This window comes from Panthera leo, chromosome D2, assembly GCF_018350215.1.
Source record: "Panthera leo isolate Ple1 chromosome D2, P.leo_Ple1_pat1.1, whole genome shotgun sequence".
NCBI lineage: Eukaryota > Metazoa > Chordata > Mammalia > Carnivora > Felidae > Panthera > Panthera leo.
The window spans coordinates 62,057,248-62,082,091 of NC_056689.1; the positions used below are offsets into that span (position 1 = coordinate 62,057,248).

A 24,844-nucleotide genomic window follows, 5' to 3' on the forward strand; every position below is an offset into this window, starting at 1 on the left:
TAGTTTGGGAGGTTGTCTCAGGAAGTTGGAGTGGGGAAGCAGAACAGTGAGACTGGGAAGGAGGAGAAGCCAGTAAAGGGAGGGAGACAGCTGGATGCCCTGTGGACATCTCAGTTCCAGTGCCACTGGAATTTCTTTGAGGATCCACTGAAACCACCGCAGAATTGTCCTGCCAAAGGAGGGGAGGCTGGGACATTGTTCATTGACTCCCATTCCCTACTGGTTGAAAGTTGTCCCCAGGTCATTGGGTTGCTTCTAAAGAAGATTGAGATACTTTAGTTGTATCCATGCCCACATCTGAGGAAGCCCTGTCCTGAGGCAGAAAAGCTGACTCCATGTGTACCTGAGGCTGAAACTGCCAGACTATTTCAGGAAATGATGGCCATATCAAGTGTGCCAGGAATGTCAGCCACAGCTGAAATTTCTAGATGGACTGACTGAGAGGATGAGACTCAGCGCTGTTGAAGGAGATGAGGTTTCCCAACAGGTCATGAAGACCAGCAACCAGGAGACCCTCTTCCTCTCAGGCCCTTGCTCACTTAGTTTCTCACTTGAGTGATAAATTGCCAGTCCAACTTTAGAAAAGGCAGTGGGCATTTTCCTACCAAGTTTCCACTTGGCCTTCCCCCATTCCAACCTCCTGGTATCTAGTTGATATCCAGTAACCAGTTGCCATGGTCAGACTGTGGTTTGTTTAAAAGATGGCACCCCGAATTTGCTCTAATCACAATCATCTTTTACTGCATGAAGCCTGTGCACTGGGCCCTGTGCTTTACCCACACAAAGACCTCAGGGGTTATGGTGAGCACACAATGAATGACAGCTGGCTGGATGGGAGGGTGAAATGATGCACGATTCACCTGAGGAGATGGTATAATTTGGGGGAAAGGAAATAAGCTTGACCCCACAACATTAACACTGAACTGTCATACCCATGGGAGCATACCACCTACGAGAGTGACAGACTAAATGACTCCAGTGAGAAAAGGACTCTGGTGAAGTTCAGGTTTATGCTGCTCAGGAAATCGCTATATGCATTCTTGATCATTTCTTGTGCCTAGATGTCTAGGGAATGGGCATGTCCCTTAGATGAATAAATAATGAACTGAACTGGAAATCACTGCTTCTTTGTTGGCATCTGGGTCCTGCCCTTTCAGGGTAACTTTTCTCCCTAATTTAATTTTATAACTGACTAGTTGCAGGTCTGGTTTACTTAACTATAAAATGGCTTGAGTGAGAGGAGGGTTTGAATGGATCAGCACAAGTCATTAGTTGTGCAGGGGAACAAACCTCTTATGGCACACTTTTAGATAAATCTTCATTTTTCCCAATCTTTTGATTATCTTACATTTATCGGATATTTACCATGCATTAGACATTCCTCTAAATGTTTTATATGTGGATTATTTAATTCATCTTCACAACTCTATGAGATGAGAGCCACCACTGTTCCCCTTTATAGGCAGGGAACATGAGGCACAGAAAGGCTGAGAGACTTTCCCCCAAGGCCACACATCTGGTACCTGGTGGAGTTATGAATCTAACTTTGGCAGTCTGGCTCCAAAGGCTCTTGACTGTGGTAAACCATGGCCATTGATTCATCTCATGTAGGCCACTTTGGTCATCAACAGGCAGAACTCATGCTTCTCACTGTGTCTTGAGCCTGTCCACACTAAGCCTGGTTCCAGAACCTATGCCATTGGCATCACCTGAAAACTTTTTAGAAATGCAGAATCTCAGGACCTTCCCAGGCCTAATGAATCAGAATCTGCATTTAAACAAGTTACCCAGGGGTTCAGTATATGGGTTCAGTTGGAAGAGTCCTGGGGCTCTAAAAGATAGTCATCCTTTCTTTACTCCAAAGCAAGAGCTATGGTTCAAGAAGGAACATCACACCTCCTGGTTACTAGGCCTGCCGTCTTGCTAGTTGCCTGACCTTCCAACACTTCAGATCTTCTCTGAAGCCTGAAACACTTGTCTGACACTTGGAGCTCACCATCTTATCAGCATCCTTCAGTTATTGTGAAGATGAAGGGAAAGAATTGCATAAAGCCCTTACAGGAATGCCAGTGGCCATGAGAATTGGCCACTGCTCAAAAAAATATCATTATTTCTGGCTTAGAGCATGAGAAACTACCTCATACTCTTGTCCTCAGCTCCTGAACTCCAGAGACTGAGATCTAGCAGGAAATGGACAGATGAGCGCATCCAGGGTTTGAGGCATGTTTTAAGGCCCCATAAACTCTCAAAGGCTAGTGCTGTTGTTATGAAAAGTCTAGAATGTTTCTTTGTTGTTAGAGACATGAGAAACCTCTGTCCTGTTTGATGGTAGCCTGGATGGATTTGGCAGAAGCTGCCAAGAGTTTTGAAGAGTGGAGGGAAATGGCAGTCACAGCTCACATTTATAGCATACTGAGTACGTGCCCAGACGCCCTGTGCTAAAGCATTTTGCTTTCACTGTATCCACGGGAAACCCAGATGAGGCCAGTGCTGTTGTTTCTGTTTTACAGAGAAGAGAACTGAGGCTTCAAAACAAAACTTGCCCAAGAGTTTACAGCTAAGATATGCCAGAGCTACAGTTATAAAGCAGGTTTTGGTAAGTGATGACCCAACATGGCCCACACCAAGAATGGGCTTTATGTATTTAAGTGGTTAGAAAAAAATGTAAAGGAATGATCATATCTCATGACATAAAAAGAAGATGAAACGTACCTCAAATTTCTGTGTCCACGAATCAAGTTTTATTGGCACACTGTCATACTCTTCCGTTTATGTATTGCCTATGCTCCTTTCATGAGACAGCAGTAGAGCCGAGTAGTTGTGACAGAGACCATATGGCCCACAAAGTCTGCAAAGGTAACTATCTGACCGTATGGCCCACAAAGTCTGCAAAGGTAACTATCTGGCCTTTTACAGAAAACACTCACCGACCCCACTCGTAGACCTTAGTCACTGGAAGCCAGACTGGAACCATTCACCACTGTTTTGTGGTGCCTCCCAGTAAAGCCACTGAACATTTCATTTCTATGACTACTTCCAACTTCTCTAATTCCAAAGGAATTGTTCAATTATTAAAGAACTGTTTTAAGATGTGGAAGGCAGAATTCCAATATTGCATCTCAGTCGCTGGGAGTGTAGCCTGTGCCAAACATCATTCTTGCCTGCTCCACTCACAGATAACTAAGTGGTCATCCTCCCCAAAGCTGGGCTGGAATTGTTGGAGATGCTCCCTCACCACAGAGATCCAGGGACAGAAAGGCACAGCGAAAGCTGCTGGCTAGAAACCCATCTGCAGGTTTTTGTTCTGTTCCAAAATCAAGGGGAAGAAGAACGAGTTGAGAGGGGGAAATACCTTCAGCCTTCTTGCTGTCCTCAGCAAAGAGTATTGAAAGCATTGGGAATGGTTGAGGTTTCTTCCCCAGCATGCTCCTTGTGGGCAGCTTCTCCACTGCCACCTCGTCCTGTGACTTCCTGGGGGATGTCTGCTTTCCTGCACCTGCTCCTTGAGTGTCAGGGAGGATGAAGCAGCAACTGGAGAGGGGTCGTTCAGAAAACAGAGTGCTAATGCTGGCCATAAACAAGATTTGTGTACATCCATGTGGCCTGCCTGTGGGGGGCTACATGCCTGTCTGCATCTGGTTTGCGTAGTGTGAACACTGTAAGAGGGTGGGTTCCAGGACAGCTGGTTCATGATCTTACAGCACCCCAGCAACCACTAATGTCTGATGGGAATGTTGTCAAAGTGCTTTCTGTGCATCGTCATATCTCACTGGTTCCCAAATGCTGATCTGGGGACTGCGGGGGATGTATATGTTCCCAAAGAAGTATTTCCTTGGTTTGTAATGTAATGAGCACAATGGCTGTGTAGCATAAGGTTCATTTTATTTTTTTTATTTAGGAGGACTGCAGTTTCCCCCCACTGTGTTCTTCTTCCTTAGTTTTGGAGATGTAAAATGTTATTTATTTTTTGAAATGGCATTCTCTTTTATTTTTTGTGCATTCCTTTCCTTTATGAAGTGCTTGCTGAGAGCTCCTGACAATGTGCTGTCTGTTGAGAGTGTGGATCCTATTGCTAGATTACTACCATTTGAATCTTGTCTCTGCCATGAGATCTGAGCCCCTGGGTGGCTTACTTAACCTGTCTGTGGCAACTCGGTTTCCTCATTTGTTAAGTAGGGATAATCATAGCTATCTCATAGGGTTGTTGGAGAGATTATATTAATATATGTAAAACATTTAGAAATAGACCCCTGGACCAGAGCAAACACTACATTATTATTATCTGTTAGTCTTTTTCTATTTCATGTTAAAACTTAGCAAAAGAAGAAATTACTAAGACTATGCTGGTGCTTTCAAGATCTCGGGGAGGAGTTATTCAAATCTAAGGAATCTAGAACGGGAGCCACTACTTTACTTTTCATCCTCACAACGGCCCCATTTAACAGATGAAGGAGCTAACGTTCAGAGTGGTTTGTGTGCCTTTAGAAAATGTCTGCCGGCCTTGAGAAAGAGGGTGACTGTGGAGGGTGGTGCAGGACCCACTGGTCTCCTTTGCAGGAGCAGGCTTTTAATATGCAGATGTTGGGGCTTTTCTTAAAATTGTGTTCAGCTTCATTTAAAATGAATAAGTTCCTCAACCTGTGTCCCTTCACACTTGCCTACATGTACTTAATGTGCTCAATTATCACATACCTTCTTCTATTCCCTCTCACTAGTTCTCTATAAATGTGCCGGGAATAACTTCCTGAGGCGTTAGAGTCCTGCACACATTAGGAGTTCCTTAAAGAGAACTGGTAGGCTCCATTAGGCAGGCAGAGGTTAAAAACAAGTTTATACCTTCAGCCGTGAGTACCTTAAACACTTGTAACTTCAGCTAACCCAGGGAGATACTCAGCTGACTGGTGTACTAGATCTTTGATTTGCTTAGCAAGGGTTTTGTTCATTTTACTTATTTGGAAACAAGTGTCTTTCAAAAGGGGTTATCTTGATGGACTCCCTTCTCCTCACTCTTGTTTTCCTCTCAATATTAAGAGTTAGGGTTGGGGCAGTTAAAATTGTCAGGAATCCCAAGAAACAGCAGGCCTGATTTCAGAGGTTTTGTTAACAAAGGACAGACAGGCGTTAAATGTGCAGCAGACAGTGAACCTCTTCCCTCTCCTCATGGGAACACTTTCCCTGCCCCCAAGAAGAAAAGGATTTCTGCCCAGCTTTTCACCTATTTTCCAGCCCTTCCATGACTCCTTTTTCCTCCCCACCTGCATGCCCCCTGGAAAGGGAATCATTGCTAACCTGATTAGCACATAATCACAAGAGGCTTGGGCCCCATATTGTGGGTGGGCCAGGCCCTTATGTGTTACATAGCCCCTGCCGGTGTCCTGAAGCTCCCTTGCTCTCCGAGTCACTGGGTCAGAGGTCAGGGGGTCAGGGAAAGACCCACCACATCCACTGTCCATTCAAACTCCTCTCTATCTTTGACTAGGTCTGTTCTGCCTGGCCATCTGGGCTTTAAGAAAGGGAGAGTAAGTCTCTTGGTGCAGATAATTTCCCAGTCCAATGGACTAAAGAAGCCTTTCAATGGGGGATAGTTTGGGGGGTATCACGTAGAAAAGCCTAGTGATTAAGAGCCATGACTGTTGAGCAAATCACATTTGAGTTCAAGCTCACTCCTAACACTGTGTGATCCCAAGCAAGTTACTTAACTTCCCTGAGCTTCAGTTCTTGACTTGTAAAATACAGAAAATAGTAATACCTTTCATATGTGGTTTTGTGTAGATTAAATGAGATTGTCTCTACCAAGCTCACAGCTCAACACACGCACTTAATAAATGTTAGCTGTTATTGCCTTGACATCGCACTTTGGATGTAGACTTTAGAAGCATCTCCAAAACAAAGCTTATTTGTAAGTGGCTTAGTGTAGGAACTCAGCATTACATATCTAAACTCACTTTGTGGAATAGTTACTAGACTCATCCATCCTTAGGGAAGCCTTTCCCTTTCACTTTATGGTGGCTGGCCCATAAACTGGTGTGCTCATGGAATAGGTTCTGTGATGACCTTGGTATCAGTTAGCTTTTGCTGTATAACAAACCAATCTAAAACTTAGTAGCTTAAAACAATAATCATTTATTAGGCCACAATCCTATCAGTTGGCAATTTGGGCTGGGCTCAGCTAGCCAGTTCTTCTGTTGGGCTTGATGGCCTCACTCATGTTTCTGCAGGCAGCTGGCAGGTTGCTAGCAGCTGGTTGATCTAAGTGGCATCATTCACTTGTACAGTGTGGTTGATTCTGGCAATTGGCTGGGGTGATGGCAGCAAATGAACTACGTCTCCACTAGGCTGGCCCAGGTTGATTCTCATGCTGACAGTCTCAGCTTTTTAAGAACAGCAAGAAAGGATAAGCCCCCGTGTGGGGTTGGAGCCTCCATTTGTGTCATACTTACTAATGTCCCATCGACCAAAGCAAGTCACATGGCCAAGGTAAATGTGGGAGAGGACCGTGTAGGCTCATGGATACATGCAGCCATTATTGCAAAAATATACCCCAATTTCTTACCTTTCATGAGCTCGAATGGAAATACTTTGCAGTTAGGCATTCAAGTGGTACAAGATTTCTTTTTTTAATCCTTTGTCAGATATGGTATTTTAATGTGTCTGGCATCTGGTTGCACTCCTTGGATTTTATTGCTGACATGTTTTTCTTTTCTTTAATCTTTTATTCCCTTTATTTGGGAAATTATAGTTTGCTGCAGGACATAGTTCTTTTTATAGGAGAAACAGCTGTGATGTCATAACCGAGCACATTTCCTTAGGGTTATGCATTTATCCCCATGCATTTGGAGAAATGATCCACAATCCATTTGTTCATTTCTATTTTGGTGTCTGACTTCACATTCACAATCAGAGCAAATACAAGAGCCAAAAATATATTAGGTGATAAATTAATCTTTAAAGAATGTTATTTACTATTTTCTTTTGATTTCTAGTTATTGAGCTCTAATAGCTGAAGGAATATTAAAAAATAATTAATTTTCTTTCTTTTATAAAGGTCTGTTGGAAGTTTCACAAAACCAATTGAGAAAGAGAATAATATGAGTTTTTGATGTCAGAAACTATTCAATTTTTTTCATTAGAGGAGTGTTTAAGCAGGAAAATTTTTTTTAAGAAAACCAAATACAATAATATGACTAGTAACTGAAAATGGAAATAAATAGATTACTTAGAGTCCAAACAAAACATTTTCAATGAAGAATTTCTCAGTGGAACATTTAGATTCTTATTGAATCTGTACACAATTATATCTTACTCCCTAAACAAAACAGATTTTCAGTGATAAATGTTTTTGGACAGCAGCAAGATTCAATTCAGTTCATTGCAAGTAGCAGATTTATTTGTGAAATTAGAAGAAAATAGGTGTCAACTGGGGGGAGACCTATCTATCTTTAGCTGCTCTGTTGGTGTTTCACCCAGAAATACCTCAGAGATAGAGGTGCCTCTTGCAAGGATGAGAAAAATTGCAGCTGGAGCAGAAATTAATTTGTATTTATAGTCCAAACACCTACATGAATCCTTAATCTGCTTTTTTATGATTTTAGGGGAATTTATAGAATCGTTTAGATTGGAAGAAATCTCCAGTGGGTCATCAAGTTTCCTCTCCTTATAATGGCAGCACTGATTTTATTATCCTTAAAGCAGCCCTGATAGATGGGTGTCAAGTCTGGCTCATGTTTCATGCATTTAAAAATGTATATTCCCTAGCCTGAGCATATTTAATGTGTAGGAGACAGACTGAGAGCTGCCTATATGCCCAGGAGACCTTTTCTGAGTTCCTGACACACAGCCTCCTCTGGAACAGATGCCAAATATGTAGCATATTAAGCATCATATTGATGCCATCAAACTAAGTTTGCTTTTGCCTTCTGACAATTGGAAATATTTTTCCCAGTGTGTATAGGGACCGAGTGTGCTATCTGTTCTGAGATGATAATAGAAGATCATTATCTCTTAAATCCTTTTGTCCTGAATATGTCCGAGGATCTACCATCCCCACCTGGTAGAGAGCCTGGTTGGAAGACCAATTATGAACCAAAAGTTATTTTGGGGTATCTCTAGTGTGTGCAGAAGTTTCTGAGACATAAAGGAATATAAGACATGGTCCTTACCTTCAATAAATTTATTTTCTGTTTCAGAAGGTTTCTGAGGTATATCTGGGGAAAAATGAGACTGGTCTCTATGAGTAGTGTATAAAAAAATCCAGACTATCACTTTGCGGTTCCACTTAGTGAACAATACCCAATTATGCATCATTACATTATACTGGCCACTGACAATAGTGAGTGTCCAATTATGCAGAAGAGACACTGTCTAGGAGAGAATATAATATGGTGTTTGTTGTTTAAAACAGCTGTAAGTGCCAAAGGGGTAAGAGTAGGGGAGATGAATAAGAACTGGCTTCCTCGCTGACAAAGAAGATGTGATTGGGCTGGACTTTGATGTGTTAAAATTACTTATCCAGCCATTTCCTAAAAGCATGTGTTGAAGAATGGTGTGGCAGTTGAGAGCTGAGATCTAGTTTTGAGTCCTGGTTTTCCCAATGTCCAACTTTGTGACTTTGAGCAAGCAACTCACCCTCTCAGAGCCCAACTGTAGAATTGTAGAATGGTCAGAGTAATAGTACCTGGCTCATAGGGCTGTTGTGAGGACTCAGTGAGATACCTCATTTAAACCGTCTAGGACAGAGCTAGTCACGCAGGGTCGTAAGAGGTAACTGCATGTGACGTTGATGGTATTGATATAGAAAAGGCTTGTGGAAGCACATGGATGGGGTAATGGAAAGTTTTCTTGAAGGGGGCATATTTGGAAACAAGTGAAAAGGGCATTTTAGGCTGAGAGAAAATGAAGAGTCAAAAGTTCTGAGATGGGGTGAGTATGTTTGGGTGCGGAGACGGAGCTGGCCAGCAGGGACACACAGCTGGCTATTTGGTATTGGAGAATACCTTTGAATATGTTAAGTGGGGACCAATTACATGGTCTTAGAGACCAAACTTAGGCATTTAACTTGCTCCAGTAGACGGTATAGACTAATTGTGATAATGACCACAACTCCCATGGTAGAGGTCACAAGTTTTGAATGCCTATTGTGTCATTATGTGTCCAATCCTGTGATAGGTCTTTTATGTTATATATTATTTTTAATTCTCATAGTAATTTTTTCCTGTTTATGTATTAGGCCTGTTTTACAAATGAGGAAACTGAGGCTCAGAATAATTAAGTAATATGGTCAAAGTCACAGAGCTAATCAGTGGCAGAACTGGGTCTCAGACCCATGCAGTCTCTGGTTAGAGGTGAATCTGTATACTAACCTGGCTTGGTTAGCCTTCCAAGCCTATGTTCTGCAGGATATTAACTATCAGAGGAGTGGCACAGTAAATGTGACCAGGAGGAAAAAATGAAACAGACAAGCGGTCAGGGTCTGGGCTAAAGGAGCAGCCAAGAGACAGTTACTATTTGGGCCCAAGTTCCTGAGGATACTGGTAAGAGACAGGCACTGGGGATGAGGAGAAAGGAGTAAATCCATGAGATCTTTAAAGAGACCAACTTAAAGGATTTGAGAATTGAATGTCTGTGAAGGTCAAGGGAGAAGAGTCAGAAGTGTTTTTGCAGTTTTCATCCTGGTCAGTGATAACTCCCAGGGTGCTGCAGCTGACCCACTGCCTTGGGGCCCAGTAACTACACCATACCCTTCCTCTCGCTCCTGTTCCCCACCCCTGCAAGGTTGCCCAGGCTGAAACTTGGAACAGGAAGCTCTTTAAACCTGGAACATAAGATGAAAATAAAACAAAAATAGGGAAGAAAACCCATGTCACATAAAGGTTGCAAATAGTTACTATCATAGAAAAACTAAAGACTTCAGTAATCTTTTAACACCATTTCACTCATCAAGGTGAGTGTACCTCTGGTAGGGATTAGACATTAAGGCGAAAGAACTCTTTCCCCCATTATGTATTCCACTTGGTTACTGCTGCCATATTGGAAAACTGTTGATCTTTGCATGCTTATTTGTAACCAACCCATCCCACTACATAGCTTCTTAGTTAATTTTCTAGGGTTTCTCGTTATATAATCATGCCTTCTCTAGTAAATGATGGTTTTCCTCTTCCTTTCCAATAAGTATTCTATTTGTTTTTATTTTCTGACTCATCACTTTGTTTATAATATTAGTTATTTTAAGAAATTAGTTGCAATAGCAAAAATGATGTTGGGTTGTTGGGCACCTGAAGGAAGGGTGGATTGGAAATCAGAGAGGCTCAGATATAGTGAAAGTCCTGGAAGCTACTTCAGTAGAACCATAATTTGAAGATGCCCAAGCATATGGAAATGAAAAAAAAAGCTGAAATAGTCACAAGAGAAAAAAGACTTGCCATGTTATGGTGGGCGGAGCACAAGAGATGACTTTCAGACCTCAACTCCAAAGTCTGTGTTCTAGTTAGTAGTCACCAGGAACTTTTACTCTGTTGTTAATAGAGTTTGAAGTTTATTGTGATCAATTCGTCTGAAAAGAGGTGAGAAAATGGAAATTAATTAGAATTTTCAGTTTATAAACAGCTCCAGGAATGTAGATTTAAAAGAAATTAGCAGGTATTTTAATTTTGTTCAACATTGCCATGATCTGACTCTTAATCTAGCCCAAGGCAAAACATCACATAATAAATACAATTCAAAAATGTTTTTTCCAGTTGACAAAGCAATTTTACATATATCATCTCATTTGGTATTCAATGTCTCTGAGATGGATGATGATGGAAGTATCCAACATTTGTCTTGCAAGTTACGTTTTGCAAAGTGCTCCCGCCTACATCACTTCGTTTAATGCTTACACTCTTTGGTTTTTAACATACACTAAAAAAGTTTGTCTAATTGTAGTTCTCCATGCACAGATTTTCTTTTATTTTCTTTAAAAATGTTTATTTATTTGTTTTGAGGGGGGCAGGGGCAGAGAGAGAGGGAGAGAGAATCCCAAGCAAGCTCCTCACTGTTAGCGCAGAGCCCAACGTGGAGCTTGAACTCACGAACTGTAAGATCATGACTTGAGCCAAAATTAAGAGTTGGATGCTCAACCTGCTGAACCACCCAGGCACTCTTTCTTTTCTGTTTTGGAAAACAAAATTCCCCAGAGAATATCCATCCTTGTTTTGTCCATGCACTGAAACCCTCTTCATTTTTTAAAATCCTGTTCAGGTAGGACATTATTTTTTTTTTCCCTCTCCTCACAAGAGACAGTTAAGAGACAGAGATGGAGTGGAGAGAAGCTGAGTGAAGCAGCTCAGGAAGGGAGCACCCAGCCCTGTGGCCCGTGTGGTGGGGGTGTATGTAGAGATGGCTGATAGGAAGTCCCCTTGGCAGCTCTGAGGGTTATGAGAACTTTGAAGTGATCTTATCGTATTTGGCTTTTCCTCAAAGTGAAGAGAGTGGCGAATGTGGGTGTGTGAGGGTGTGTAGTGTGCTGTTTAGAGGGTGACATTTCAGAAGCAAATACTCCTACACACATTTAGAGGCTCCCCATTCTGCGGTGCCTGTCCATTCCCCTGATTTTATAAGGAAGTAAAAAGAAGCTCATTTGGCTGTTTGCAGGATCTTTTAGTGAAATGTGTCCAATTTTGCAGTGGAACTCAGAGGGCAGTCTCACAGAGGCCAAGGAAAGAGAATTTCAGGGAGGGAGTAGGTTATCACTGTTAGCATCTGCCAGGAGAAGTGGAACTCGGGGAGGGATGTGGCCACAAGGAAGTCACTCACAAGTGCCCTTTGAGAGTCCAGTTCTGGAAGGTTATTGGGCATGGAAACCTGACTGCCACGGGCTCAGAAGGGAAGAGGTGGTGAGAGAATGGAGGCAGTAGACTTAGGTCATATGTATAAGTCTTATGGCTCCGAAAGACTGGAGGAAAACGATTAAACATACACATAATATAAATATGTTTTTGTTATAAAAAATTCAAAGTATTTAGAAACATGGAATAAACTAGGCAAGACCTCTGTTCCTTTTAGTTGCAGCCCCACTCCCCGAGTGTAATGGGGTGAGAGGTGCTCTTCCAATCCTTAGTAAACATTTTAGAGATAGGATGAAATTCATGTTGGTGTCAGGCATAAGCACAAAGAGGATGCACAGAAGGAGAGGATGAGATTCAAGGTAGGCATGTGTGTTTGCATGTGTGCAGAGTTACAGAGTGTGTGGATTTATATGCATGGGTATATGTCTACATATGTTTATTCACATGCACATACCAGGAGAGAAGATGAAGGCCACCAGCTCTTCATTTGATATGGACAGGAAGGAAGAAGATTTATGTAGCACTGGTGTCTTGTGATGAAGACTGGGGTCTCTTGAGATGCCTTCTGTCTGTTCAGATCAGGTCATCTGCTGAGTGTGAGTGTGACCATGGTGAAACTATGGTCCAGAGAAGAGAGGTCTGAAGAAGCTGAGCCAGTGATATCTGGGTCTCCACAAGAAATTAAAATGAGAATTTCTTAAAAAATTTTTTTAAAAAATGTTTATTTACTTTTTGAGAGACAGAGAGAGAGAGAGAGGAGTGTGCAAGCTGGGGAGGGGCAGAGAGAGAGGGAGACATGGAATCCGAAGCAGGATCCAGGATCTGACCTGTCAGCACAGAGTCCAATGTGGGACTTGAACTCACAAACCGTGAGATCATGACCTGAGCTGAAGTCGGAGGCTTAACTGACTGAGCCACCCAGGCACTCCCTAAAATGAGAATTTCTGAGAGGAGGGAAGGAACGAGTCAATGTGTCTAACTTGAACTTGTAATGTCCCTGCTCCATACTTCTGCATTGCCCTCCAGCAGCATTTGGTGTCCTGGAAGCTGAGAAATGGACAGCAGGAGAAAGGTAGCACTGGGATCGTGAGTCACAGGTGAATAGGAGGTTGGGGAAGAGGGTTGAAAGTGTTGTGGAGGGCATTCAGGAGTACTTGACTCTGGGGTAAGGTGGGGGAAGCAGAACCATAAAGCCAGGAGGAGGCTAATGGGCTAAGCAGAGCGGAAGGGTTGAGTGATTGCAGGTCCCTGCAAGGGCAGAGAGAAGGAGGGGGAGAAATGGCAGGTTAGGAGCCAGCACTCAGAGAGGGGGGACATAGACTTAGAGCATTTTATTTTATTTTATTTTATTTTATTTTTTAGTGTTTATTTTTGAGAATGAGAGAGAGAGAGACAGAGTGCAAGCAGGGGAGGGACAGAGAGAGAGGGAAAGACAGAACCTGAAACAGGCACCAAGCTCTGAGCTGTCAGCACAGAGCCCCACGTGGGGCTTGAACTCCTGGAATGCGAGATCATGTCCTGAGCCAAAGTCAGAGGCTTGACTGACTGAGCCACCCAGGTGCCCCAAACTTAGAGCATTTTAAAGCTAGCTCTTGAATTAGTGACATTCATATTAAACTGGTCATGGAATTTCAGGTAGACTATTTCAACCAGATAAAAGCCAAAAAAAAAAAAAAAAAAAAAAAAAAGAGTCAGTGCCTATTGTAATATATCTGTCTCTATTTCTAAGACTTATAAAAAATTTCCTTGTTATTTATGGTCCCTTTGTAGGTGTCACTTCTGAAAATCAATATGTCTCCAAATGGCACCTATTTAGAGAAGACTTAATTCCTCTTTAATATAGACTATTACTGATGCTCTCTGACTTGTGAAATCCTTCCATTCAGTAATTTACTAAATTACTCTCCAGTAAAACACGACTCAAGGTACATTTTTGTACCTCCCCTCACTTTTGCTCTGTAAAATCTGATCTTTTAATCAATTGAGTTCCCCATGTTGAACTCCAATGCTATGAGTAGACTTATAACTCCTGGCTTTGGCTGGTTTGGACAGGACACCAAATGCAAACATCATTTTTTTTCCCCCACCACATTTTCCTCTTCTGTCTACTAGAGAGGGTTCTGGCTTTGTGCTTTCTTACTGGCAACCCCTCCTCCCCACTCAGGGGAAGGGGTCTTCCCTTCTCAGAACAGTTCTCCTCGCTTTTGAGATACATGGTCATGGTGACAATGAAGGAAGGAATAGATGGGCAGCACATGAAAGAAGTTTTTCTAGGAATTTTGGAGTTGAGGATGTAAAAGTAGCTGTAGGTTATGAGGGAAGGGGGTTTTAGGTATTGATGTGGATAATACGCCTCCTTCCCAGTCACTGATACCAACGAAGTACTGAAGTTAGTCTGAAATTACTTTTTGGTAGCTTTGTTTGACCATGATACTCCTCTGTGCCTGGGCCACATCTGGATCCTACTGTCAATAGGTCTACACTAGAATCATCACTGTCCAGTCAAGAGTAGACTGCACTAAAAAGAAAGCAAGCCCAGGACTATGAATAACATGAGCTAATTCAGTGGTGTTCCACGGGGGAACAGAAACTTCAGGAGACTGACAACAAAATGTCATTCCTTTCTGGTTGTTGTATTTCATGTTACCTTCTCACCTTATGGTCTACTTCTGGAAGTGAATCTATTTTGTATTACAGAACTTAATACAAAATTTTCCACTTCCCTCAAGTTTTATTAAGTGCCTTATGGAACAATTTGTGTAAGGTCTAATTTTCCAAGTTGTCGGCTGTGCAACGTAATGACCTCATACTTTCTCATCTAGTTTCATACCATTATTTATTTAAAGAGGTGGTTGGTTTGCATTCAGATTAGGCAAATGTGAAAACTGGACATGTGTTTTTTCTTCGACAATTTTAGATCTAAAGCAACACTGTTGTTCTATTTTAGTGCCATCCAATAAAAAAATAAATAAAAAGCTGTATCTGTAATTGTAAATTTTCTAGCTGTCACAATAACAAGGTGAAAAGAATTAAGTGAAATTAACTTTATTTTTTTTTAAATTTTTTTAACGTTTATTAATTTTTGAGACAGAGAGAGACAGAGCATGAACCGGGGAGGGTCAGAGAGAGAGGGAGACTCAGAATCCGAAACAGGCCCCAGGCTCTGAGCAGTCAGCACAGAGCCCGACACGGGGCTTGAACTCACGGACCGCGAGATCGTGACCTGAGCCAAAGGCGGACGCTTAACCGACTGAACCACCCAGGCGCTCCAAGTGAAATTAACTTTAATAATATACATTGTTTAGGGGCGCCTGGGTGGCTCAGTCGGTTAAGCTGCCGACTTCAGCTCAGGTCACGATCTCGCGGTCCGTGAGTTCGAGCCCCGCGTCGGGCTCTGTGCTGACTGCTCGGAGCCTGGAGCCTGCTTCCGATTCTGTGTCTCCCTCTCTCTCTGCCCCTCCCCTGTTCATGCTCTGTCTCTCTCTGTCTCAAAAATAAATAAAACGTTAAAAAAAAATTAAAAAAAAATAATATACATTTTTTAACCCAATTTATCCAAAATAATTGTCATTTTCACATAAGATGAACTTTAAGTTAGTAAGATGATATTTCAGATTCTTTTTTTGTACTAAGTCTGTAATATCTGGTATGTATTTTACACTTCGAACACATGTCAGTTCAGACTATCTGCATTTCAAGGGCTTACTAGGCACATATGGCAATGGCTACCATACTGACTGGCACAGATCTACTCTTTGGCCATGATTACTTGAATATCAGCTTGGCTACTAAATTCTCTCTGATTTGCTGAGTATGTTTATGTAATCTGAATTATGGCACTCATGGAAGTGACAGAAGTATTTAGTCATTAAGAATCATTCATTCGTTCCTCTTTTCATTCATTTACTCATGCACTCATTCCTTTTCATTCACTCATTCATTCATTAGCTTAGAGTTCTACTTAATACCATCTGCTAAGTTTTAAGACATATTGCAAATGTTATAGAAATAAAAGTGAATTTCTGTATATTCTTGAAAGGTGGAGGAAGCCCTCCCTTTTTCATTTCGGGAAAGATTATAATGCAGAAAAGTAAAGTCTAATAGGACAAATACACCTGATATTCATCCAAATGGTGAATACTAATGTGTTGTCACATTTGTTTTGGAAGAAAAAAATTACTAGAGTACCCCTTTCGGTTTGGGTGGACACGTTCAAAGTCCTCTTTCTTTCCTGCCTTTCCTAGAGGCAACAATAACTATCTTGAATTTGGTGTGTATTCCTTCTTATCCTTTTACTGCAAATTGTTGCATGTACAGACAACATAGAGATTACTTGGTGTACTTTACATTTACACACATGGTATTATAGTACATGTATTATTATTTATTTTGTTCTTTTCTCCCCACACTTGATATATATACATATATATGCATATATGTATATATATGTATACATATAATGTTTATCTATTTATTTTGAGAGAGAGAGAGAGAGAGAGAGCACGTGCATGAGTGGGGGGAGGGATAGAGAGAAAGAATACCAAGCAGGCTCTCTGCTGTCAGTGCAGAGCCTGATTTGGGGCTCAATCCCATGAACCGCAAGATCATGACCTGCTGAAATCAAGAGCCGGACGCTTAACTAACTAAGCCACTCAGGTGCCCGTCAACATTATATTTTTGAGACTATCCATGATGATACACAGAGATGCTGTGGATAATTCTATTGTATATTTCTACTGTATTTATCTATAATTTAAGTGATAGACATTTAGGTATTTCCCCCCCCACACTTCCACTATTGTAGAAGTATTTCAGTGGGCATTCCTGTACAAGTTTCCTTGTATACATATGTGAGCATGTTTCTAGGTTAGTTACCTAGAGGAAGGGTGAAGATTTTCTAGGTATAATATCAAAGGCAGAAATCACAAAGGAAGAGAGTAATAGCTTTGTCTGCATAAAATGTTGAGAGCATCAGTGTGCCTGGTTAGCTCAGTCAGTTAAGTGTCTGACTCTTGATCTGGGCTCAGGTCATGTTCTCATGGTTTGTGAATTTGAGGCCCAGGTCATGCTCTGCACTGACAACATGGGGTCTGCTTGAAATTCCCTCTCCCTCTCTTTCTGCCCCTACCCCACTCTCTCTCTCTCTTCCTCTCTCTCTCTCTCTCAGAAAAAGTTGAAAGTATCATCAGTATAGTAGGAAGTACTTTAAAAATGGAAAGGCAAAAAAAAGTACTTGCAACAAATATGACAGAGAAAGGGTTAATTTCCTTAATATATGAAAAATTTTGTAAACCAACTTAAAAAAGATGATCACCCCTGTGAATAAACTGGTAGAGGCCATAAGTAAACAACTCACAAAGGAAAAATATGAACGGCTTATAAACATAAACAAATGTGATTCACGTTATTAGTAACCAAAGGAATGAAAACTAAAAGAATAATTATCCCTTTTTTTGGCCTATTGAATTGGCAAAGATGAAAACCAATGATGATACCCATCTGGTGAGAACATGGGGGCAGTAGGCACTTTTATATACTGTGGGTAGAGTTTGCATTGATGTCAACTTTTTAGAAGAGAGTTTGGTAGCAAATATTAAAGGCCTCCTAATGTGCAAACTTTGACTTGAGAATTCTACATTAGGAATTAATCCAGAAAAAACTCAGTTGTGCATAACTCTGCCATATTGAAGGTGCTTATTGTAGTGTTATTTATGCTATGTATTAAAGGTTTTTTTTTTTAAATAATTTATTGTCAAGGTAGTTAACATACAGTGTGCACAGTGTGCTTGTGGTTTTGGGGGTAGATTCCCATGCTTCATTGCTTACATACAACACCCAATGCTCATCCCAACAAGTGCCTCCTCAGTGCCCATCACCCATTTTCCCCTCTCCCCTATCACTCCCCGCCCCACCAACCTTCAATTTGTTCTCTGTATTTAAGAGTCTCTTACGGTGTGCCTCCCTCTCTGTTTGAAACTATTTTTTCCCCTTCCCTTCCCCCGTAGTCTTCTGTTAAGTTTCTCAAGTTCCACATATGAATGAAAATGTATGATATTTGTCTTTCTCTGACTGACTTATTTCACTTAGCATAATACTCTCCAGTTTCATCCATGTTGTTGCAAATGGCAGGATTTCATCCTTTCTCATTGCCAAGTAGTATTCCATTTTATATACAAACCACATATTCTTTATCCATTCATCAGTCCATGGACATTTGGGCTCTTTCCATAATTTGACAATTGTTCAAAGTGCTGCTGTAAACATAGGGGAACATGTGCCCCTATGAATCAGCACTCCTGTGTCCTTTGCATAAATTCCTAGTAGTGCTATTGCTGGGTTGTAGGGTAATTCTATTTTTAATTTTTTGAGGAACCTCCACTCTGTTTTCCAGAGTGGCTGTACTAGTTTGCATTCCCACCAACAGTGCAAGAGGATTCCTGTTTCTCCACATCCTCACCAACATCTGTTGTTTCCTGAGTTGTTCATTTTAGCCACTCTGACTGGTGTGAGGTGGTATCTCAATGTGGTTTTGACTTGTATTTCCTTAATGATGAGTGATGTTGAGCATATTTTCATGTGCCTGTGGCCATTTGGATGTCTTCTTTAGAAAAGTATCTTCTCATAACTTCTGCCCATTTCTTCACTGGATTATTTGTTTTTTGGGTGTTGAGTTTGGTGAGTTCTTTATAGATTTTGGATACTAACCCTTTATCTGATATGTCATTTGCAAATATCTTCTCCCATTCCATAAGTTGCCTTTTAGTTTTGTTGATTGTTTCTTTTGTAGTGCAGAGGCTTTTTATCTTGATGAGGTCCCAATGGTTCATTTTTGCTGTTATTTCCCTTGCCTTTGGAGATGTGTTGAGTAAGAAGTTGCTGCGGCTGAGGTCAAAGAGGTTGTTGTCTGTTTTCTCCTCTAGGGTTTTGATTGTTTCCTGTCTCACATTTAGGTCTTTCATCCAATTTGAGTTTATTTTTGTGTATGGTGTAAGAACGTGATCCAGTTTCATTCTTCTGCACGTTGCTGTCCAGTTCTTCCAGTACCATTTGTTAAAGAGACTGTCTTTTTTCCATTGGATACTCTTTCCTGCTTTGTCAAAGATTAGTTGGCCATACATTTGTGGGTCCAATTCTGGGTTCTCTATTCTATTCCATTCGTCTATGTGTCTGTTTTTGTGCCTGTACCATACTATCTTGATGATTACAGCTTTGCAGTAGAAGCTAAAGTCTGGGATTATGATGACTCCCACTTTGGTTTTCTTTTTCAACATTACTTTGGCTATTTGGGGTCTTTTGTGGCTCCATACAAATTTTAGGGTTGTTTGTTCTAGCTTTGAGAAGAATGCGGTGCAATTTTGATTTGAATTGCATCTAATGCATAGACTTATTTGGGTAGTATTGACATTTTAACATTATTTGTTCTTTCCATCCATGAGCATGGAATGGTTTTCCATTTCTTTATGTCTTCTTAAATTTCTTTCATAAGTTTTCTATAGTTTTCAGCACACAGATCTTTTACATCTTTGGTTAGGTTTATTCCTAGGTATTTTATGGTTCTTGGTACAATTGTAAATGGGATCAATTTCTTGACTTCTCTTTCTGTTGCTTCATTATTGGTGTATAGAAATGCAACCGATGTCTCTACATTGATTTTGTATCCTGCGACTTTGCTGAATTCATGTATCAGTTCTAGCAGCTTTTTGGTGGAGTCTTATGGGTTTTCTACATGATACATGTAGAGTATCATGTCATCTGTGAATAATGAAAGTTTGACTTCTTCTTTGCCAATTTGTATGGCTTTTATTTCATTTTGTTTTCTGATTGCTGATGCTAGGACTTCCAACACTATGTAAACAACTGTGGTGAGAGTGGACATCCCTGTAGTGTTTCTGATCTCAGGGGAAAAGCTCTCAGTTTTCCCCCATTGAGGATGATATTAGCTGTGGGCTTTTCATATATGGCTTTTATGATGTTAAGGTATGTTCCTTCTATCCTGACTTTCTTGAGGGTTTTTATTAAGAAGGATGCTGTACTTTGTCAAATACTTTTTCTACATCTATTGACAGGATCATATGGTTCTTATCCTTTCTTCTATTAATGTGATGTATCACACTGATTGATTTGTGAATATTGAACCAGCCTTGCAGCCCAGGAATGAATCCCAGTTGATCATGGTGAATAATTCTTTTAATATATTGTTGAATTTGATTTGCTAGTATCTTGTTGAGAATTTTTACATCCATATTCATCAGGGATATTGGCTTGTAATTCTCCTTTTTAGTGGGATCTCTGTTTTGGGAATCAAGGTAATGCTGGCTTCATAGTATGAGTCTGGAAGCTTTCCTTCCATTTCTATTTTTTGGAACAGCTTGAAGGATAGGTATTAACTCTGCTTTAAATGTCTGGTAGAATTCTCCTAGGAAGCCATCTGGCCCAGGACTCTTTTTTATTGGGAGGTTTTTTGATAACTGATTCAATTTCTTCACTGATTATGGGTCTTTTCAAATATTCTATTTCTTCCCGTTTGAGTTTTGGTAGTGTGTGGGTGTCTAGGAATTTGTCCATTTCTTCCAGGTTGTCCAGTTTGTTGGAATATAATTTTTCATAGCATTCTCTAATAATTGTATTTCTGTGGTGTTGGTTTTGATATGTCCTCTTTCATTCATGATTTTATGCATTTGGGCCCTCTTTCTTCTTTTTGAGAAGTCTGGCTAGGGGTTTATCAATTTTGTTTATTTTTTCAAAAAACCAGCTCTTAGATTAATTGATCTGTTGTACTGGGTTTTTTTTTTATTCTATATTGTTTATTTCTGTGATAATCTTTATTATTTCTTTTCTTCTGCTGGCTTTGGGGTTTCTTTGCTGTTCTGTGTCTAGTTCCTTTGGGTGTGTGGTTAGGTTTTGTATTTGGGATTTTTCTTGTTTCTTGAGATAGGCCTGGATTGCAATGTATATTCCTTTTAGGACTGCCTTTGCTGCATCCCAAAGGGTTTGGACTGTCATGTTTTCATTTTCATTTGCTTCCATATCTTCTAAAATTTCTTCTTTAATTGCTTGATTGACCCATTCATTCTTTAGTAGGATGTTCTTTAACCTGCATGCATTTGGAGGCTTTCCAAATTTTTTCTTGTGATTGATTTCAAGTTTCATAGTACTGTGATATAAAAATATGTATGGTATAATATCAATTCTTTTATATTTATTGAGGGATGTTTTGCGACCCAGTATGTGATCTATCTTGGAGAATATTCCATGTACACTCAAGAAGAATGTGCATTTTGCTGCTTTTGGATTAAAAGTCCTGAATATACCTGTCAAGTCCATCTGGTCCAGTGTATCATTCAAGGTCATTGATTCTTTATTGGTTTTCTGCCTATATGATCTGTTCATTGTTGTAAGTGGAGTTTTAAAGTCCCCTGCAATTACCCTATTCTTATCAATAAGATTTCTTATGTTTGTGATTAATTTATTTGTATATTTGGGTACTTTCAAGTTGGGGGCATAAACATTTACAATTTTTAGCTCTTCTTGATGGATAGACCCTGTAATTATGATATAATGCCCATCTGCATCTCTTGTTATGGCCTTTAGTAAAATCTAGTTTGTCTGATATAAGTATGGCTACTCTAGCTTTCTTTTGGCTTCCAGTAGCATGATGGATGGTTCTCCATCCCCTCACTTTCAATCTGAAGATGTCCTCAGGTCTAAAATGGGTCTCTTGTAGACAGCATCTAGATGGGTTTTTTTTAATCCATTCTGATACCCTATGTCTTTTTATTGGAGCATTTAGTCCATTTACATTCAGAGTTATTATTGAACGATATGGATTTAGTGGCATTGTGTTGTCTATAGGTTTCATGCTTGTGGTAATGTTTCTGGTCCTTCCACTCACAGAGTTCCCTTTAGGATCTCTTGCAGGGCTGGTTTAGTGGTCATGAACTCCTTCTCCTTCAGTTTTTGTTTGTTTTGGAAAGCCTTTACCTCTCCTTCTATTCTGAATGACAGCCTTGCTGGATAAAGGATTCTTGGCTGCATATTTTTCCTATTCAGCACATTCAATATTTCCTGCCACTCCCTCTGGCCTGCCAAGTCTCAGTGGACAGGTCTGCTACTACCCTTATGTGTCTACCCTTGTAGGTTAAAGCCTGTTTGTCGCTAGCCATTTTCAGAATTCTCTCTTTATCTTTGTATTTTGCCAGTTTCAACTATGATATGCTGTGGAGAGGACCTATTCCTACTAAATCTTAAGGGAGTTCTCTGTGCTTCCTAGATTTGGATGTCTGCTTCCTTCCCCAGATTAGGGAAGTTCTCAGCTATAATTTGTTCAAGTAAACCTTTTGCCCCTTTCTCTCTGTCTTCTTCTTCTGGAACTCCTATGATTTGGATGTTATTACATTTTATTGAATAATTTAGTTCTTTAATTCTCCCCTCATGGTCTAGTATTTTCTTATCTCTCTTTTTCTCAGCTTCGCCATTTTTCATAATTTTATCTTCTGTTTCACTTATTCTCCCTTCCGCTTCCTCCACCCTTGCTGTCAGTGCATCTAGTTTATTTTGCATCTCATTACAACATTTCTTAATTTGTTGTGACTATTTTTTAGTTCCTTGATCTCTGAAGCAATAGATTCTCTGCTTTCTTCTATGCTTTTTTCAAGTGCAGCTATTAATCTTAGACTATTATTCTAAATTCTTGCTCAGATATATTGTTTATATCTGTTTTTAGCAATTCTCTAGCTGTCATTTCTTCCTGGAATTTCTTTTGAGGAGAATTCTTCTGTTTCATCATTTTGACTAGTTTTCTGTCCCTTATATGTTTTAATAGCTTGTTACATGTCCTACACCTGCAAGCACTTCTATGTTAATAAGGGGTCATACGCTGTCCAGGGCCTGGCCCTTCAGGAGGTGTTTTTTGGAGGGTGTTACTTGCTCTCTGTTGTTGTGACTTTGGTTACTTTATCTCCCTACTTGTAGTGATGTTTTGGACCTTCCACCAACATACCTGATGTTTAAAACCATCATTATCAGACTCCAGTCTGGGACTTCATCTCTTTCTCCATGCACCTGACTCTAGCCTAAGCAGACCATCTCTGGTCCTGAAACGCAACTGACAAGTCTTGCCTCCATGTATTTTCTTGTGATGCCTCTGTAGCCAAAAAGTTCATTTGTTTTGAGTATGTAATTCCATCAGAGTATTTCTTGTTATAAAACTTAATTTGGCTTATTTAAAACTATGTACTACTCCAAAGAATTTTCCAATTTAGCAAGATTTCCCTGAACTACCTTTCATTGGCCCCTCTGCATGTGTTAATAACCTGATTGTGTAAGGTCCTTTCTTTATGCAACTGTCATTGTTGATGTATAGTTACACCGCTGCTATATTATTTCTTGATCCATCACTACTTTGGCTATCCCTGTGGTTTGGCTGGTAACTGAGAATGGTGGAGGCAGGGTGCTTGATAAGGGGTGGGAAGAAACCAAAAGTGTGCTGGTCCAGGCTTGGAGTTATACTGGCCTGGGTTACAATCCTGGCTCTGCAGTTTGTAGGTGTGTGATCATGGACCAGTTACTTAGCCTTGCTGAGCCTCAGTTTCCTTAATACATGTTTACCAAAGGATGTCTTGTTGACTCCTTAAAATGGAACTCACCATTTTCTTCCTGAACAGCCAGCTGCTTCCCTGGCTTGGGTATGCACATTCATGGTGTGGCGTATCTCTAGGCACCCAGAAGCTTGAAATGCCAGAGTCACTTCTGATTCCTCCACCTCTTGCCAGGTCAGTTGCTGAGTCAAATAAATTCCATCTCCCATGCTCTTGCATCTATTTCTAACCTTGTAAGTTTTCCCCAAGCCACTCTTCTATTGTAGGTCCTCATTCTATTTTCTTAGACCAGTGTTCTCCAATGTAGAGTACTTAAGGCTATCTGCTGAGCATTGGAAGAAAATATTAGAATACACACACACAGATTTTAATATAATATAATATAATATAATATATTTTAATATATTATATATTATATTATATATATTAATTATATTATAATATTATATTATGTTATATATTTTAATATAATAGAATAGAATAGAATATATTATATATATTCAATTTTATACATGTCTTATAAATTACTGTTATTAATATATTATCTACCACCAACACCTCCTTTGTTTCCTGCTGCCTATCATGTTGAAAACAAACTCAACTGTCTATCATTCAAAACACATATAGTCTTCTTTTCTACTCTAGTCAGATAGTCACTTACAACTTTTCTTGTATATACTGCAGACTTACTGGATGTTTTTATGCTCTCATCTCCTTACCTTTATACTTTTGTTTGTATTTTTCCCTTCTTTTACTTTCCACCTGCTCTAGGAAACAGTGTGAGTAAGCTTAAGAGCAAGGATGAAGATATGTACACACATGCATACATATATACATACACACATATTTACACATATCTATCTATATCTATTTATGTATCTATATATGCACACATGGTGGTATAGATATATGCTTATCTCAATCTTTGAAATGTTCTATTTCATATAGGTTCAAATCTTCGTTCTGCCAGTTTCTTGTTTTATTTAGGTAAGTCACTCACACTTCTGAGCCTCAACTTTCTCATCTGGAAAATAGGAATAATAGCAATCAGTTCTCATGTTTGTTGTGATGAGTTATTGAAATACCACATTGAGCTGAGTACCTGGCCTGGTACATCCAATGTAACTGTTCAGTAGATAAGAGCTGCTGTGACTGCTTCTATTACTCTTTTCAGGTATTTTTTTTGTCCAATTCTCCCAAATTGTGAGATTGTTCATGAAAGTGAATATTTTCATAATATAAATATAGTCATTAATGAGCTTGCCATTTATATGACTATCACCTACTCAGGTATGCCTACCAGCATCATGTGACTAACTTGCCCATCTTGATATCATTGGTCTCTTTTTCAATAGGATTGTCCAATGTTATTTTTAAAAAATGTTTACTTATTTATTTATTTTTGACAGAGAGAGAGAGAGAGAG

At 40.0% G+C, this 24,844-nt stretch overlaps 1 protein-coding gene across 4 annotated transcripts in view; it reads left to right on the forward strand.

Annotated features, from left to right (window-relative positions):
* The window catches only part of CFAP58 (cilia and flagella associated protein 58), a 105,974-nt gene that overhangs the window by 63,786 nt on the left and 17,344 nt on the right, over nucleotides 1-24,844 (forward strand). The window contains exon 16 of one of the 4 annotated variants that reach the window (XM_042908666.1): nucleotides 2,511-2,596. The exons of 2 other annotated variants lie outside the window; for them this stretch is intronic. In XM_042908666.1, the coding sequence (XP_042764600.1) occupies nucleotides 2,511-2,561 (51 nt within the window). In that variant the 3' untranslated portion in view covers nucleotides 2,562-2,596. Of the gene's footprint in view, nucleotides 1-2,510; nucleotides 2,597-23,485; nucleotides 23,570-24,844 lie in introns of those variants that run through there. One more of the 4 variants, XM_042908665.1, reaches the window with a different exon arrangement.